The following is a 17,223-nucleotide window of genomic DNA, read 5'->3' on the forward strand; positions in this document are numbered from 1 at the left end:
TCTCTGAACTGAGTGAATGGGCGGTAAAATGGCAAATGAGCCTCAACAGAAATAAGTGTGAAGTGATGCATACCCTCATGAAATCTGAACTGGTGGTGGTAGATCAGAAACAAGGCCTTGGAGCTGTAGTGGGTAGCTTGATAAAAGATGTTGAGACAGTTTGCAGCAGCTGTGGCAAAGGCAGATTCCATGCTAGGGAACATTAGGAAAGGGGTTGAAAATTAAACTGCTGGTATCTAATGGCATTATAGAAATCTGTGGTGTGACCACACATGGAATACTGTGTACGGTTCTGGTTGCCTCTGAAAGAGCTGGAAAAGGTTCAGCAACTAAAATGATCAGGTAGTTGGTGCAAGTCTCCTTAAAAGGAGAGGAACAACATTTGGGGGAGTTTTTAGTTTAGGGGGGGAAAGGGGAATGAGAAGTTAGAGAACATGATGGGGGCACATTAAACTATAGATTATGTGGAGACACTGGACCGAGAGAAGTTTTCCCTTGTCTTTTCATAATGCTGGAACTTGGGACCATGCAATGAAGCTGTATGTTGGCAGATCTAGGACAAAAGAAAGAACTTATTCCCACAGCAATGGAACTCTCTCCCACACGAGGCAGTGATGGCCACCAACTTGGGTGGCTTTAAAAGAGGATTAGACAAATTCATAAAGGCCATTAGCCAGGATGGCTACATTCTTCCTCCACTGTCACGGTGCCTCTGAATATCAGATATTTATTAAATTTCAGTTGCTAGGAGCTATAAGAGATGCACTGAGGTCCTGCTTGCAGGCTTCCCTTTGGAGCATCTGTCTGGCCACTGTGAGACCAGGAGGCTGGACTAGATGGGCCCCTTTGGCCTGTTTCTTATGTTCTTAATATAGATCGCTGCGGAAAGCTTCATTCATCTCTGATGTGCCTTTAGAAGAACATCTGACAAATGAAACTCAATTAACTACAGTGTAATTACGCTTCCATTGTGCCCATGCTCATTCTTATCACTTGGCTAATAGCTTTGATCCCCATGTTGGAAATGAGCATCCTTAGAGAGCTTGTTTGAGCCACTGAGCAGAGAGAGGAGGGGGAAGCAGCCTGGCCAAATTCAGGGAGGGGGAAGCAGCACACAGAGAAAAAGACATTCCATACCCTCCTCCTCTGGTGATGTGGCCTTTGCCACAACATCACTCCTGGATCAGTCCCACGCAGAGCTGGAGGGTACCTTGTAGGCCAGATAGAGAGCAATGCAGCTCACTGTCCAATGCAGGAGCAGCCCCAGCTGGGTGGCTGGTCCCTTCCCTCTTAGGAGCCCTCTAGACTAGAGAGGCAGGGACGCGGGTGGCACTATGGTCTAAACCACAGAGCCTAGGGCTTGCCGGTCAGAAGGTCGGCGGTTCGAATCCCTGCGATGGGGTAAGCTCCCATTGTTCAGTCCCTGCTCCTGCCAACCTAGCAGTTCGAAAGCACGTCAAAGTGCAAGCAGATAAATAGGTACCGCTCCAGTGGGAAGGTAAACGGCGTTTCCGTGCACTGCTCTGGTTTGCCAGAAGCGGCTTAGTCATGCTGGCCACATGACTCGGAAGCTGTCTGCGGACAAACTACGGCTCCCTCGGCCTATAGAGCGAGATGAGCGCGCAACCCCAGAGTCATCTGCGACTGGACCTAACGGTCAGGGGTACCTTTACCTTTAGACTAGAGAGAGAGGTCCACACTAGGGAGGTAAGGATCTGTCATTTGTGGATCTCTTAAATTCAGCAAGTATTTGCAGTTTTAAAAAAGATCCTCATGAAAATTATTCAGCATTTTAGTGTGGATTCTTCTTAGCAAGCTACCATCAGCACTACTACAGGGAAGATTCCATTCGCAGAGAGACTATGCCCCTGTGGACAGAGTCATATAGAATCAGTCAGACTCCAGCAGGTTCTTTTGCACTGCCCCTTGTATCAAACAATTCGATTAAGCTCATTGATCAGTTCATTGTTAGCAGGGAGTGACAGTCAGGTGAATGTAAGGTGGCCTTTCTAATGTTTAACCGGGATGGGGATAAGATGAAGATAGTAGCCAGGTTTCTACAATACACAATGAGGATTTGTGAATGTTATATACAGTACAACATTATTTTGATTGTTAAATGCAGGTTTTGATTGCGTGGTTTTATTGTACCGAACCTTTCAGGATTTTGTCTATATGCTGATCAAGGGTTGAGACTGAAATTGAAGTTCAGAAGGGCAAGTTGTGGGGCAGGCTTGGATAGAGCATTTAAAGAGCGCTTCAAAAACATCAGTCCAAAATTTGGGTGCCAGGGGGCACTCCCACCATAAGTGGGAAAATGTCCCCCCCTACTGTAACTGAGCTACAATTGGGGGGGGGGGGACTCTTTGATGTCATATGAGGCAGCTGCCCAGGATTGGAAAGCAATTTGTGAGCCTTCGAGGAGCAGGCAGGCAAGACATTTCCCATTAAAATGTAAATGCAGCTAAGTTGCCTTGGCTTCTCTTTCCCTCCACAGAAAAGAGAAAATGAGCAGGGAAGTGCTGGTTTCTCTCCAGCTCCCATCAATGCGATCTCCTTTCCTGTCCTGCGCTAACTAGCAAAGGCCACCTTGGAGGTGCCTCCTGACAATTAACCTCAGATTGATGCTGACAGTGGGATGGCTGAGCAGCCAGCTTAGTTAAGAGGAGTCATTTCCAAAGGGAGCAGAGCCGCCTCTGCCTTCAGCACCAGTGCACTCCATCCCTGCCATTGCAAGGGATCAAAGCAAAGTGATTCCCAGGATTACTCCTCCTTCCTTGAGCTGCACCCAGCTGCTTGCTTACAGAATCTGGACCCCACAGACACCAGCAGTCCCTGGAAGCACAACAAGCGGTCCACACAGCCCACTTTGCTTGCCCACAGCCTTTTATTCCATCCCTATCAGGTGGGGCAGTCCAGCCTGCAGAGAAGAAAAGATGGCAAAGGAATGGAGGCATTGGGGGGGGTGGGCAGTGTGGTGCAATGGTTAGAGTGTCAGACTAGGACCTGGGAGACCAGGGTTGAAAATTCCACTCAGCCATGAAGCTCACTGGGTAACCTTGGGCCAGTCTCTGCCTTTTGCCCTAACCTACTTCACAGGGTTGTTGTAGGGATTAAATGGGGAGACAGAGATCCACATACACCACCTTGAGCTTCTTGAGGGTGGGAGAGGAGGGTATAAATGCAACAAATGAATTAATAATAATTTCCTGGAGTCGTAGGCTCCTCCAAGGTCTTCCTCCCATTCCTTCACTTTAAACAAAATGAAAAGAAACCCTAACCAGTCTGACAAAGTGTTCTGTGTGATTCCAAAGCTCTAATTCACATAAGCCACTTTTAATAAAGTTAGTACTTTATTTTTCCTACTTTCACCAAACAAAAGTTGCAGAATTTCCAAGCTGTTGAGGAGGTCAGGTTCCCAGAAGTCAGCCAGATGTGAACCTGCCCTGCTCTTCTTTACCTTAAAGAAGGCAGAAGCCCAAGCAAGAGAAGCCTCCTTCTCTCCCACCCTCTCCTGCATCTGTCTACAATCCCTGCAGAGAGAGCAAGCCATTGGGGTTAGGGGCTTGGTACCTCCAAATGAAGGCATTTGGGAGCTTTGAGGTGAGGGGAAAGGCAAGTGTAGTGATCTGTGGACAGTTTGACATATATATATATATATATATATATATATATATATATATACACACACACACACACACACACACACACACATATATATATATATATATATATATGAATTATTGCATGTAAATGCTCATGTTGCATGGCTATTATGCTGCAATGTAAAGTGCCCAGTAGCCTTTTGAGAAAGGGGGATCTATACATGTCTTAATCGATCCATCAATTAAATGTAGTGCTGGGGGGAGGAGATCCCACAAGCCACACCTGGGCTGCTTGCTCCCCACCTTTGCTCCATGGGCCCAGCAAAGTGTCAGAGAAGAGTTGTGGGCTAGTTGCATTTAGGATAGCAAGCATGAATCTAGATTAATTTTCCTGTAGCTGATGCTTAAAAGTTGTTAAGTTGGGAGTGCATAATCACACACACCCAATACACACGCATTTGTACTCCCCCATACGCTACACAATCACAATTTGGCAAGCACTTTCTTGAGGAGAGGAGGGTGCCTGGGTGGCAGCTGACATTTCACTCACTCTGTGAGGTGAGCATGAGGCGAGCTAAGCTGAGCTGAAGAAGCAATGCACCTGCATTGAGGCACCGTGAAAGTTAGTATTTGCAGAATGGCCCAGTACCAGCTGGAGGATGCAGTGATTCATTAATCTGTGCATCTTTGGGGAATCATAGAATTGTAGAGTTGGAAGGTAGTCCCAACCCCCTGCAATGCAGGAATATGCAGCTGGCCCATATGGGGACAGAACCTGCAACCTTGGCATTATCAGCACCATGCTCTAACCATCTGAGCTAACTAGAGTTTCTCACTAGTCAGGAGAGTCTCAGGCTCGCCCCCTTCCTGCTTCTCATTATGCAGCAAATGGAAAGGCCATATTCCACTTCTAGAAAGAGTTGAACATCTTCTTGATGTGCCTTTTGTGGGACAGCACTCTGGATGGAGGGGCAGCAAGGCATTCCATTAGGCAAGAAGAATCCCTGGCACTTGGGGGCGGGGTTTTTTTTTTTTTGCTATTTCCCGTCTTCTCTCCCCACAGTGGTAAAGTGCCATCTGCTGCCCATCTACCAAACTGCAGCCAACAGGAAGATAAGCCTCCACCAGCATCTACTGTCTTTTGTCTAGTGCAGTGTTTTTCAACCACTGTTCTGTGGCACACTAGTGTGCCGCGAGATGTTGCCTGGTGTGCTGTGGGAAAAATTTAAAAAGTCGAAAGATTTTTTTTTTTAAATCAAATTTTCGCCCACTAGGCGGGCACCGGACTGTGTCCTGGGTATGGGGTGGGGTTTTTGACCCCACCCTCGGCCAGCAGGGGCGCCGATTGGCGCTCCTCAGGGGGACACCCTCCACTTTTCTGATGTCCGGGCTGTGATTGGTCCAGACTCCAGCCTGGACCTATCACAGTAGGACATCATCTTCCGAGAAGAAGACGTCGAGAAGAAGACGTCGCAACTCGAGTCACCAGGAGGACCGGAGAAGTTGTCATTTTTTTTCTCTTCAGTCTCCACTGAATGCCTTGACTGGGTTAGGGACCCTTATAGCTCAGCATCAGTTGGTGGAAAGGACATGACTTTACAGGAGCAGGAGGAACTAACTGAACTGAGACAAAATCGTGGTTTCAAGCTAAGATTTGCTGATCTACCTTTGGGCAGTTTTTGGTTGGATACTGCCAAGGAGTTCCCCCTTCTGGCAAACAAAGCTATTTTGACATTGCTCCCATTTTCCACTACATATCTGTGTGAGATGAGCTTTTCAAGCATGATTGCTATAAAAACTAAATACAGAGAGAGACTGAGAGCTGTTGACGAAAAGCTACGTGTGTGTCTTTCTTCGATTCCAGCCAGAATATCAGCTTTGTGTTCAGCCAAACAGGCCCAGGTTGCGCACTGAATAAAGTATTTTATAATTTTTCATATTTCTGTTTACTTACTATTTCATAATAAAGTAATTATAAAATACTTTCTTTGTGTTTATTTGATTCCTATTCAAGAGAATTACTTTATATATAGTCAATATAGGCACAGAGTTAAATTTTTTAACATTTCCTAAGGGTGGTGTGCCTTGTGATTTTTTTCATGAAACAAGTGTGCCTTTGCCCAAAAAAGGTTGAAAAATACTGGTCTAGTGCAGTGGCAAAGTGGGCTGCCTAAGGGGCTTTTAAGAGGAAGGGGATATTAAAGACTAAGAAGACTTTGAAAAGCTGGTATCACTGGATCAAGTTCATCAACTTCATTGAATTATTTAAACTAAATAGTTTTAATTGGATTTGGAATAAATGTGCAATTAATTGTTACGGCTTTAAATTTTGATCCCATTGTTGATTTCTTCAGTAGGTTGTGCTTGTGCAAACCACTATTCTGAATGCTTTTTATAGGGTAGGGTAACAGGTACTGGGGGGAAATTATGGAACCAAGGAAGCAATGGCCTGGAAATGTTTGGGAACCACTAATCCGGTGAACTCTGCTTATCATGTAAACTGAGGTCTAGAACTAGAAGAACAACGGAGTAGGCAGAGGATGTGCAACAGCGCCACCCAGCAGGCATTCATCTGGCAGGGACTCCCTTGTGAGAACAGAACAGAGCCCCACCGCATACAGAATGGCAGTGGTAAGGCCCAGGTTTCCCTGGCCACCAGCCTCAAAGAGGGTGGCCAGTGAGAGAGACTTGTGCAGAAGATTCCCACTACAGCAGACCTGTATCACAAGATCTGGCAGATGATGCTCTCTCCAATATCATGCAGGGAAACCAATAGGGTGTGTGCCCCCCCAGCAGTCCAACTCCAGCTGGCTTTCCTCCTCTGGCATTTCCAGTTCTTTGCATGCAATGCAAGGCTGCCAGAGCACTCATTCAGCTGAGCCCAAGCACCACACCCAGTAATTCATCCCTGGAAAGACACAGACTGATACCTTGCTCCTCCTCAGCCCAAGCAATTCATATTTCTTCAGATGATCTCATCACCCCTGGAGTACAGGGAACTCCTCCTTATATGAAGACACTCCCTTCTAGTCTCTTGTAGGGGGCACTAAAATGGGGGGGGGCAACTAGCAGCACTCCTCAGTGATTGAACTGGGATATAAAGGTTCCTGTGGTCCTCAAGTTACTCTAAGCTGAAGAATAACCATGCAAAGAATTGGAACCTATGGGCAGACAGTGTTGATATTTTTGCAGAGGGATCACACCTGCTGTCGGTTGGCTGCCCACCAGCAATCCAGCCACTGCATTCTGCACCAGCTAGAGTTTTGGGACCAGACTCCAGCTGGTGCCAGAAGGAACAGGCAGCGTAGGACCGTATGCCGGCACAACCCGGTGTGTGTGTGCGGGGCGCGCCCCCGAAGGGCGCGGAGGGCACCCTCCACGCGCCACAGTTCAGGATTAGGAGTGGGGCGGGGAGCTGCCAAGGTGGGTGGACGGCAGCATTGTCGCCGACTCTCCTACTCTCCTCCCCCAGGTCAGGCCTGGGGGGCGGCGGAACTGCACCAGGCACAAGCGCCGCAGCCAAGGCGCAGCTCCTTCTGGCACGGAGCCAGGCTCCAATGAAGGAGCCTGCTGTGGGGGCGACTGTTTGCGTCCCCATTCAAAATTGCGCCTGGGGCCACGGCTCCCACGGCTCCCCCTTCCCCCACGCTACGCCTCTGGAAACAAGAGATTTGCTATCCTGCGGTCTGTCAATGCATTGTCCAAGGCAGAGGAGCTCTCCAGGAGCAGAATTGACTGGCAATCCTCCACTTGTGTTTTGCCCTCTTAGAATCTCTAGTCTTAGGGCTATCATTTCCCCGCTTATTTTTATTTTTTAAGCATGTACCGCCTGCTGTTCTTGAGAAGAGAAGGCTGCACCTCTCTCTCTCTCTCTCTCTCTCTCTCTCTCTCTCAGCGCACCCACGTGAATGCAGAAGGCCCAGGTAGGGATAGGGAGCACCTGTCAGCCAGCACCACCAAGACTGAGCTAGATGGCTCAACGGCAGAAAGAGGCTTGCTGGCCTCCTCTGGCGACTTAGGGCTTGGCACAGCAGCCGAATATAGCTTATACAGTTCTAATGGGTACCCTTCCTGGTGCTAGGGAGCTATCTGTTCAGCATTTCGGTCATCGCTACAATAACTGCCATCAGCCCTTCTTTTCGTGGCTCGCCGCCTGCCCGGTCCTCTCCCTCGGGCTCCCTGCCCATCCTTTCATGAGAAAAGACGCCCGTGCCTGGAATAGGAGCTTCCGTGCCTTGACCCAGGCCCAGCGCAGTCTGGCTGGACAATGAGAGGTTAATGCCGGCCTCCTCCCCCCGCCCCTATGCATGGACCGTACCATCCAACGGCCGGGAGCGGGGGGAAGAGTGCGCGTCGCCCAGCCTGCCGCCCGTTGGGCTCTTCCGCCTGGGAGGGCAGGGCGGGAGGCAGACGGGCCCAAGTGCCGCGCCGGCGCCTCGCCTGGGCCGTTAGCGGGGAGGCTGCCCGCCCGGGCCGGCGGCAGCTGGGGCTCGGGGCCGGGATGGTGCGCCTGCGCCGCCGCGCCTGCCTGGCGCTCTTCCTCTGCGCGCTCTTCGTCCTGGGCGCCCTCCTGGCGCTGCGCACCCTCAAGCCCCCACCCGACGACCCCCGGCGCCGCCGCTTCCCGGGGCCCTGGCCCGAGGAGAAAGAGGCCAAGGAGGCCCCCGCCCCAGCCGACTCCCCCGCGCCCCCGGACGGGGCGCAGCACCCACCCGACCAGGACGCCCCGTCCGTCTCCTCCTCGCTGCACGTCTTCTACTACACGTGGTACGGGACGCCGCGCTTCGACAGCCGCTACCTCCACTGGGACCACGTGATGGTGCCCCACTGGGACCCCAAAATCTCGGCCAGCTACCCGAAAGGCCGCCACAGCCCCCCCGAGGACATCGGAGCCAGCTTCTACCCGGCCCTCGGGCCCTACAGCTCCCGCGACCCGGCAGTCCTGGAGGAGCACATGCGCCAGCTCCGCGCCGCCGCCATCGGTCAGTGAGGGCGCGTCCCTAATTCACCGCGGGGTAGGGGTGCGGAGAGGAAGGAGGCCGGGGGAGGGGTGGCAGACTGGCCACGCTGGCGAGGGCGATCGAGACCCCGATCCCCGCTCAGAAGCTGCCCCATAAAGCCCCTCGTCGCCTCTTGAATGAGCGGCTGCTGAAGTCTCTGGGAGCATCCAAGGCCGCAAAATATCCCTCATATCACAGAGGGGAAGCCCAGAGATGCTCCTCAAAGGATAACAGCCTCCCCTGCCAGCAACTCGTCTAGCTTTGGCGGGTGGGAGGTGGGGGGTTGGAAATGCCACTTTTCTTTTTTTTCCTCTGGGGTTTCCAGGCAACCCCGAGAGGCTGAAGTCTGAAATTTCAGCATCTGGACCTCAGATGAAATTTCAGCACTGCCTTGTCCTGGACAGCTCCTCCCCCATCACCACTTTTGCTGCAGAGGCCAGATGTCTTGCTATTGGCAGGCACGGAACAAGGGATCAGGAAAGAGAGCCTACCGAGTCAGAGCCAAACATCCTGTTCTCACAAGAGCCAATCATATGCCTGTGGGGAACTGCAAGCAGGATTCGGGGGCAACTGCTATACAGGTCAACCGCTATACGCAAGCATTGCTTGCCTCCAGCTGTGATGGCAGAGCATAGTCTCCATGGTTAGCAATCAATAACCTTCTCCCTGAATTTGTCTCAACCTCTTTTAAAGCCATTCAAGCTGGTGGCCATCACTGCATCCTGTGGGAGGGAGTTCCATAGTTTCTATGCATCAAGTGAAGAAGGGGCAGGTTAGTTCTCTGAGGGGTGGGGGGTGGTAGGTGCAATGGTTTTGACTATCTTTTTGGCCTAGCAGGCTTTCAGCATCCATATTTAAGGGGGGCATCGTCATCTTCAGATTGTAAAGCAGCCAGATGTTGAAGGCAGTCTTAGCTCCTGCGGGTGGGCACAATCCTCTCTGTCTCTGCAGGAGTCATGGTTCTGTCCTGGTACCCCCCCGGCCTAGCAGATGACAACGGTGAGCCTTCTGAGAGCCTGGTGCCCTTCATATTGGACGCCGCACACAGATACGCAATCCAGGTGCCTGTTGTTGCCACTGCTTGGGGCTATTAGGCGAGTTTTATGACAGCTGCTTCCAACTATGTGGCAGCCAGGGTTGGTGGGGGGTTCCACTCATGAGCAGTCATCCACAGTGCAAAGGGGAACTACAGGGGGTCGCTGTTAATTGGTTAGCTTCTCCCTGCTTGAAGCCTTGTAATGGGGTGGGGTAATCTGGAAGTTCATGGAATAAAAATAGTATTACAGAGCCATGCCTGCCTGTGACAGTTCAGTCTCTTCTCTCTCCACCCCCAAAACTGATTTTGATACATAAGAAGGAACAAAAATGGAGGGAAAGAATGAATCTTACATGGCAGGTGGCTGTCCAACTTCCGTTTAAAAACCTCCAGTGAAGGAGAGTCCACCACCTTCCTTTAACAACTTTTAACTGTTGTGGTGAAGGGATAGGACTAATGTAGGTGGGAGCAGGGGTGGGAGATTACTCCTGCAGTTGCTGCTGCCCACTGACTGTGTGGCTGGGGGTGCTGCACAACTGCTGCTGCCCCATGTTCCTTTTCTGCAGGTCACCTTCCACATACAGCCATATAAAGGGCGCGACGACAACACTCTGCACAGCAATGTGAAATATATCATAGACAAGTAAGTACAGTACTCAGAAAGCAAAGGGTTAAAAAGATAGGAGAGGCCATTCCTACGCTTGAGAGGCTTGCGTAGAACAAAGGGCCACTTTTGCTTGTGTGAAACCCAAGAACTCAGGGATGAAGATGAGCGTTGCTTATTTAATAAATAGTGTTTAAACTGTAAGTTTTAAATGCTACTTATTGAATTTGTGGCAATCTGCTCTTTTGGCTGGAGAAAAATGGCCCTCATAAGAAAACCTAAAAACCTTCAGATACTGGTGATGTGGTCAGGCTGCTGGGCTGGCTGGAAGGGGGAGAAGGGGGCTCTTTGCTCAGTCTCCCTGTCAAAGGACCCCAGTGCTGGAGCTCAGCTTTCAATGGGTATCTGTTGGCAGACAGAGAATCAGAGAAACTGGAAGCGAAGAGGGTACTGATGCAACATTCAGAGCGGGGGGAAACGAGGCAACTTGCCTTCTCTGCTAAGAGCAGGACCAAGTTTCTCTAGGCTGCTTGTGGACTTATAAGGCCAAATGTGGGGCATTAAACAGCCTATTATCTTGGCAGGTATGGAACACATGATGCTTTCTACAGATACAAGACCAGCACGGGCCGGAGGCTGCCTTTATTTTATATTTATGACTCGTACCTTACGCCACCCGAAGCATGGGCAAACCTGCTCACCCCTTCCGGCTCCCACTCTCTCCGCAACACCCCCTATGACGCCGTCTTCATCGCCCTGCTGGTGGAGGAGGGGCACAAGCACGACATCCTCTCCGCCGGCTACGACGGGCTCTACACCTACTTTGCCTCCAACGGCTTCTCCTACGGCTCCTCCCACCAGAACTGGAAAGCCATCAAGGCCTTCTGTGACTCCAACAATCTCCTCTTCATCCCCAGCGTGGGCCCTGGTTACATCGACACCAGCATCCGCCCCTGGAACAACCACAACACACGGAACAGGGTAAATGGCAAGTACTACGAGACGGCCCTGCAGGCCGCCCTCATGGTGCGCCCAGAGATAGTCTCTATCACGTCCTTCAATGAATGGCACGAAGGCACCCAGATCGAGAAGGCCATGCCCAAGAAGACCCTGACCCGGCTCTACTTGGACTACTTGCCCCACCAGCCGGACATGTACCTGGAACTAACCCGTAGGTGGGCAGAGCACTACAGCAAAGAGAAAGAGCAGTGGCTCATGTGAGCAAGCTGTGGAGGGTTGATTCTCCTGGGCACAAAGAGACCCAGGGAGAAGCTGGTAGCCATTCAGGTGGAGGAAGCTGCTTTCAGAGCTGTAAGTTTCTGGAACCTGGGTGAAGAGGGATGAGCTGCGTTTCATGTTGAAATACCTCTTGAGAGGTTTGCTATGCTCCTGCAGGGCAGCACACCGATATACGACTGTGCAAAACTCCCCAGATAGAGTTGAGCTAGTGCTCTTGCAATCCTCCTCACTCCAAGCCCTCAGCTTTCCTTAAAAGAATAGATCTCTTTGCCTGCTGCAAGCCAAGAGGACAATTCATTTCAAATCTGAATTCTGCAGGAGGTGCTAAACTGAACAGCACATCCCTGTTGCTATTCAGTTCCAGGGATATTTATTCCTTCTCTGCTGCCACTGCTACTTAGGCCTCTACCCTGTTGCTGCTCCCAGCAAACATAACCTGATGGAGCCCTACCCTTATTAAAAAAACAAAACCTAGACAATTTGTGTATGCAGGAAAGTTCTCAGAAACCACATGCTGTATTATGTCTTTGGAATTCCAATGATCAGAAATGCACCCAGTCTTGCAATAAAACAAGAACCTCACTGGTGTTGGCATTTATTCCTTCAAGACAGGCAGCAAGAACAGAAAAGGTGATGCCCCAGTGACCTAATGGGGCGTGGAGTTTTGGCGTTTGCTTCAAATGGAGACTGCTCCTTAATAGCTTGTTGCAGACTTTGTCGAGTGAGTTGTACTGTACTCCAACCTATGAATAGTTTGGGGGCTGGGCTGGAAAGAGGAGCAAGTGTGTTGTTTGGGCCCCATGCCTGCAGTTCAGGCAAAGTTACTAAGAGAACTCTACTGTGGTTGCATGGGGAAAATGAGCTAGATTCTCATTTTACCATTAATCCTACACCACTAAGATTATCAATACTGCATGTCACCCTCCAATAGGTAATTTCCCCCCAGTCTTAGAATTCCCCACCCTCCGCATACTAAAGAACATGGAGGCCAACATGCACTAGGTTTCCATTTTTATGATATTGGTCAAAAACGCAGCCTGTTGCTTGCCCGTCAGTGGCTGGTCTGGTCTCTGTTTTCAGTAGAGCTGGGTTCAAGGCAGTTTGGTCCCCCCTGGTCACAGGCAAACTCCACCTACCAGGGCCCCTCAAAATGCATCTTCCTGCTTTTCTATACACTCCATGATTGTCAGCTGCACTGTCTTGTTCAAATGCTTCAACCCCTCCAGGCCAAGTGTTCAAGGGATAGAGAGGACAGACTTCCTAAAAGGGAGGGATACTTAGGCACAGAAGTGTGTGCCCCTCCCTAAATCCGAAAGGAAATGCCAGGAAGGAGAAAATACTTCGCCCCCAGCAGGGCCAGATCCTTCTGGATTCACAGAAGTCAACTGGGAAAGGAGGGGAGGCTCCCTTTGCACCCAAGAAGGGCAGAGTTATACTTTCCAGGACAAGGCTCTTGCAAACAGCTTCCTGATATGTCACACACCATCTACTTGCCCAGAGACTGTGTGAGTTGACCACATATAGGCAGATCAGCTGTCAGGCCATACTTGACTGCCAGGATCTCAACGGTCTGAATAAGTGCACTGCAGAAAAGAAAAGAAGGAGTAAGATGCTGGGGGCAAGATCTGCATTGTTTGCAGCTTAATATTCTTGAAGGCTAATTTAGCATCATCTGTGTGTTAAATGCAAAGTCAAAATAGGAGGTTTGACTCAATTCACAAGGCACTCCACCTGCAGGAGTAAGCAGGTGTGATTCTGGGAATCATTTGCAGGAGGAGCCAGCCTCCTTTAGGACCACCACCACACACCCCAAGGACCACTGTCCTGGGGCTAAATAGTTCCATCCTATTCAGAGGAAGACAACTCTGCAGCCTACAAATGCCACTCAGGTGGAGAGGAGGCTGTGTGAGGCTTACCATCCTCCCCGGATAATCTTGAACTTGCCAGGAACAGAAAGGTCAATCACGGTAGAGCCTAGACGGGACTCTGGTCTATGGATGTCCCCAGTGGGGCCCCCATCAATTACAAGTGACAGGTGAGGCCAGAGCTCTTGGAACTCCTGAAATATAAAAGAAGAAGAGAATAAGAGCTCAGCAGGCTCCTGAGCCAGTGTGCACCACAAGATGCTAATAGCCAACAACCACAGAGAAAGGGGTACCATAAGCTCCTGCTTAAACACACAGTGGCTTTACTCTCTGAGAGGAGCAAGCCAATTAAAACAAAATGGAACATAATGCCCTTCCCTGGGGACTTGGAGAGCCACCCAGGCTTCCATTATCATCCCGTCCTACAGGTTTCAAGCAGCCCTTACCGTGACTGTGAGGGAGCTCGCCCCCTGACTGATGTTTGCGCTTGTTAAGGCCAGAGGGCCAGCACACTCCCTGGCCAGCTCCCTGATGAACCAGTGACTTGGGATGCGGACACCAACTAACTGTGACAAAAGCGGGGTGGGGGAGAGGAAGAGATGAATGAGTACCACTACTTACTTTTAGCTTTTATGTATATATAGTTTTAAAAGGCAGGATATTTATACATGCATGTATATGAAAGCATGCATACATATACAGTATATGCCCCACTTTCCACTGCACAACAGCATTCAGGATAGCTTACAGTGAAGTCCAACACAAGTTAAATTCAGTAAAAAAAAACCTAAGAGAGCATGTGTAGCAAATAAGACAAGAAGTTCATCTACCAAAACACAGGAAACCCCTTAACACACTAAATTAAATGCCTGCTGGAATAAGAATATAAAAAGGCTAGGCAACAGAAAGGGGGATCAACAAATTTCCTAATGCACAGACACAGAGGAAATCCTAAGTAGTCAGGCCTCCACTACTACCACCAGGTCATGAAGAGCATCCCTAGCAGATCTTGTGGGCAGGTTGGTATGGAGATTTCCCCACTCTGCACTGTGAGAAGAACAACCCACATACACCCCTGCTCATTTGAATAGGACAGGAAGTAGGAATCTGTTGCACCTTTATCCCACCCATCTCAGAATGCAGCCACCCCTCCCAGGCCACATAACTAAGTGAAACTAAAACAGGAAAAGAAGTAGCCATGCTTAGCTTGAGACTTGCAGTCCGGCAATAGCTTTTTAAAAAAAAATCCTGAGGAAAATTAAAATCTCCACTAATATTCCCAACCAATCAGATTTGCCTTTTAGCCTGGAATGGAGGAAGGTCCACTCTGATGTCAACCTAAGAGCACAAGCACAACACCCAACTGGTAAGCACCCTATTGGGAAACTGGGAACTCTCCAAAAGGTAAAAGGGTCTCTACAGAACTTGCTAGCCAAGACTCACTGGGGTGAAGGGGTTCAAGTCTTTGTTGAGGGTGTCTGAGCGCTCCAGGACCAGCGTCACTGGACCAGGAAGGAGTTCCTGCAGCAGCTTGTCAGGCACGCAAACGTTACAGTACCTACAAAAGGGGAAGGAGAAAGTATGCACAAGGTGAGCCCATTCTCTGTCACGCAGCCAAAGGCAAGCAGCAAAACAAAGGGGCGGGCTACCAGACTAATACTTGACTGGAGGCGCTCGTTATTTACTCTGAAGGAAATAAAATCAGCGCTTGTGTTTTTTAACTTCAAACGCCACTGGAAACAAAAGGATTAATCAGCTGATACACCTCAATGCCAAAGGGGGGGGGGGCTTGCCTGGGTTTCTGCCTTCCTGGAAGGGGCAGAAGCGGCCGGGGGCCCTATCCACCGACTTCCCTGCTTCGCCGAAGGAAGGAGGAGGAGGAGGAGAGGCGGAGGGAGGGCCACCCCCCCCATTGCAAGACCCCCACCTCCTTCGCCGACCCCGCCGCACCTGTAGACGTGCTCGACGTCGGCGAGGCAAATAGCGAGGGGCTTATTGGCGGCGCGGCCCTTCAGGCGGTAAACGGCCCCCAGCGCCCGCGAGTCCTGCGCCAGGCAGGCCACGCCGTAGACCGTGTCGGTGGGCAGCGCCACCAGGCCGCCCTCGCGCAGCGCGGACGCCGCCGCCAACAGCGCCGACTGACGGTCCGGCCCAGAAGCCGGCAGAGGCATCGGCAGGGGGACCCTCGCCATGGCCGGCAGTCCAGGAGCGGAAGGTGCGCCCTCCTCAGAAGCAGCAGCCCCGCCGCCGCGCCAAGGTCTGACCGGGAGGGACGAGGAGGAGGAGCAGCACCAGCAGCGCCGGAGCCTCAGACCAAGCAGCAGAGGCGCTCTGTACATGCGCAGAAGGAAGGGCGAAGGAGCCCCTCTCCGGCCAGCGGCTCAGCCAGTCACGCGAACACTACGACGCTCTCCGCTTCGCCGATCCCCTACATCCGCGCCTCGCACGGGGACGACACTTCCTGTGCCGCAAGCCGCTGCCATGACGCAACTTCTGCCCGGCGCCGGCTATCGGGGCGGAAGGAGTGGCGGCACCGCCCAGGACAAAGCCGAGAGAGGCGATACCCTAGAGAGTCCCGGGCAAGTACCGCTTCCGCTCCTTACAGGAAGTTTAGGCTCTGCGTGAACCCCCGGACGCCAATTGCAGACCATAGACGTGTGAAGTGGTAGACTGGCCTCGCCTTGGCTTTCCCAGGGGACAGAGGCCGCCTATGTGTCTCGTTGCCCGAGGCGTGCTAAGGGGCTCGCCACTCTGCGGCTGCGCAGTTGCTTTCTTCCCCTGCTAGCCGGGTGGAGCTCCGAGAACCGGATGGGGTTGGGGGGCGGCGGAGGCACGACCCCTCCCCACACGCGCCATCCTGGACAGAGGGAGTGGGGGACGTGGAACCGTCTGAGACACACACGTGCCGCAAGCGGCCGTTGTAATTAGTAACATAATAGTTGCTATGAATAAAAGGTGGAGGATGCTCGGTAGCAACCTAACATCCCAACATTATTATTAATAGGTGCTAAGAATATAAGTACTATTATTTATTAATATTATTAATATTATTACAAAGTTATTAATATACCGAGGCAGCTAAGAGAAGCGTTTGCCCCCTTGGGCTCATCCTAGTGCTTGGGCAAAGCGCCCCCCCCCCCCCCCAGTTTCACCCAGGTTCCTCCTCAGCACTAGTCAACCAGGAGGGAGAGAAGGCTCCACCCTGTCTCGTCGACTGATCAGGTTTGCCCTCACAGGACACAATGAAAATTAAGAGCCCATCTAGTCCAGCATCCTCTTCCCACAATGGCCAGCCAGATGCCTGTGGGAGAAGCCCTCTACAATGCATTACAGTAGCCCAGTCAGCAGCTTTCCAGAGCATGGGGCATTGTGGATGCACTTGTCAGTATATGGAAACATCACAGCTGCAGACAGCCAGATTGTTGACATCACATGATGCACCTATCTGTAGGAAAGAAGAATTTCCCAGGAAGTTCACAGGCTGGAAAAGTCTCTGTGAAGAGTGCAATTTGAAACCTTCCGTGTGCGCATGTACAGGAAGTTTGTCAGACCTGCTAGAAGAACTGAACTGAAAGGACGTGTTTTTCTCTAGTGCTGTAATGTCAGAAATAAACATCATGTAAATAGATTTCTGACTTATTTTCTTTCCGCTGCGGAAGCAGGAGGAGGGGTTGTGCATTTTACCCACTCTTGGGAAAATGTTGCCTATCAAAATCTCCCTGGTCTGTCTGGATGTCAGCCAGAGGAGGTTACCGGTATGCAAGCTCCGAGGACAGTGAGAGGGGCCAGCCTCTGTGGAGGGGGGCTTGCAAACCAACAGCACTAACCCTGTCCACAAACTAAAGATGGAATACCTCACTTGGGGCAATGTCAG

The 17,223-nt window shown here is 51.0% G+C and overlaps 2 protein-coding genes across 2 annotated transcripts; one reads left to right on the plus strand and one right to left on the minus strand.

Moving 5' to 3' along the window:
• Positions 1–8,106: 8,106 nt before the first annotated feature.
• MANEAL (mannosidase endo-alpha like) lies at positions 8,107–12,066 on the plus strand (the record flags this gene model as incomplete). Its single annotated transcript, XM_081015928.1, has 4 exons — positions 8,107–8,587; positions 9,557–9,666; positions 10,208–10,284; positions 10,830–12,066. The coding sequence occupies 4 exons, from the start codon at positions 8,107–8,109 to the stop codon at positions 11,464–11,466; spliced, it is 1,305 nt and encodes a 434-aa protein (XP_080872054.1). The 3' UTR covers positions 11,467–12,066.
• A 412-nt stretch (positions 12,067–12,478) lies between these two features.
• On the minus strand, positions 12,479–15,866 carry YRDC (yrdC N6-threonylcarbamoyltransferase domain containing). Its single transcript, XM_081015929.1, has 5 exons — positions 15,300–15,866; positions 14,793–14,907; positions 13,796–13,915; positions 13,401–13,543; positions 12,479–13,067 (listed from the first exon to the last, which is right to left on the minus strand). Exons 1-5 carry the CDS (start codon positions 15,686–15,688, stop codon positions 12,971–12,973), a joined length of 864 nt encoding a protein of 287 aa, XP_080872055.1. The 5' UTR covers positions 15,689–15,866; the 3' UTR covers positions 12,479–12,970.
• Positions 15,867–17,223: the final 1,357 nt, after the last annotated feature.

The sequence above is a fragment of the Podarcis pityusensis genome, assembly GCF_964106645.2.
Source record: "Podarcis pityusensis genome assembly, chromosome: 8".
In the NCBI taxonomy this organism is placed as follows: Eukaryota; Metazoa; Chordata; class Lepidosauria; order Squamata; family Lacertidae; genus Podarcis; species Podarcis pityusensis.

Coding starts and splice junctions, on each gene's coding strand:
- YRDC (XM_081015929.1), bottom strand. CDS start 15,688: ATGTACAGAGCGCCTCTGCTGCTTGGTCTGAGGCTCCGGCGCTGCTGG. Junction 13,544..13,795: donor CGAGCTCCCTCACAGTCACG/GTAAGGGCTGCT, acceptor TTTATATTTCAG/GAGTTCCAAGAGCTCTGGCC. Junction 13,068..13,400: donor AAGATTATCCGGGGAGGATG/GTAAGCCTCACA, acceptor TCTTTTCTGCAG/TGCACTTATTCAGACCGTTG.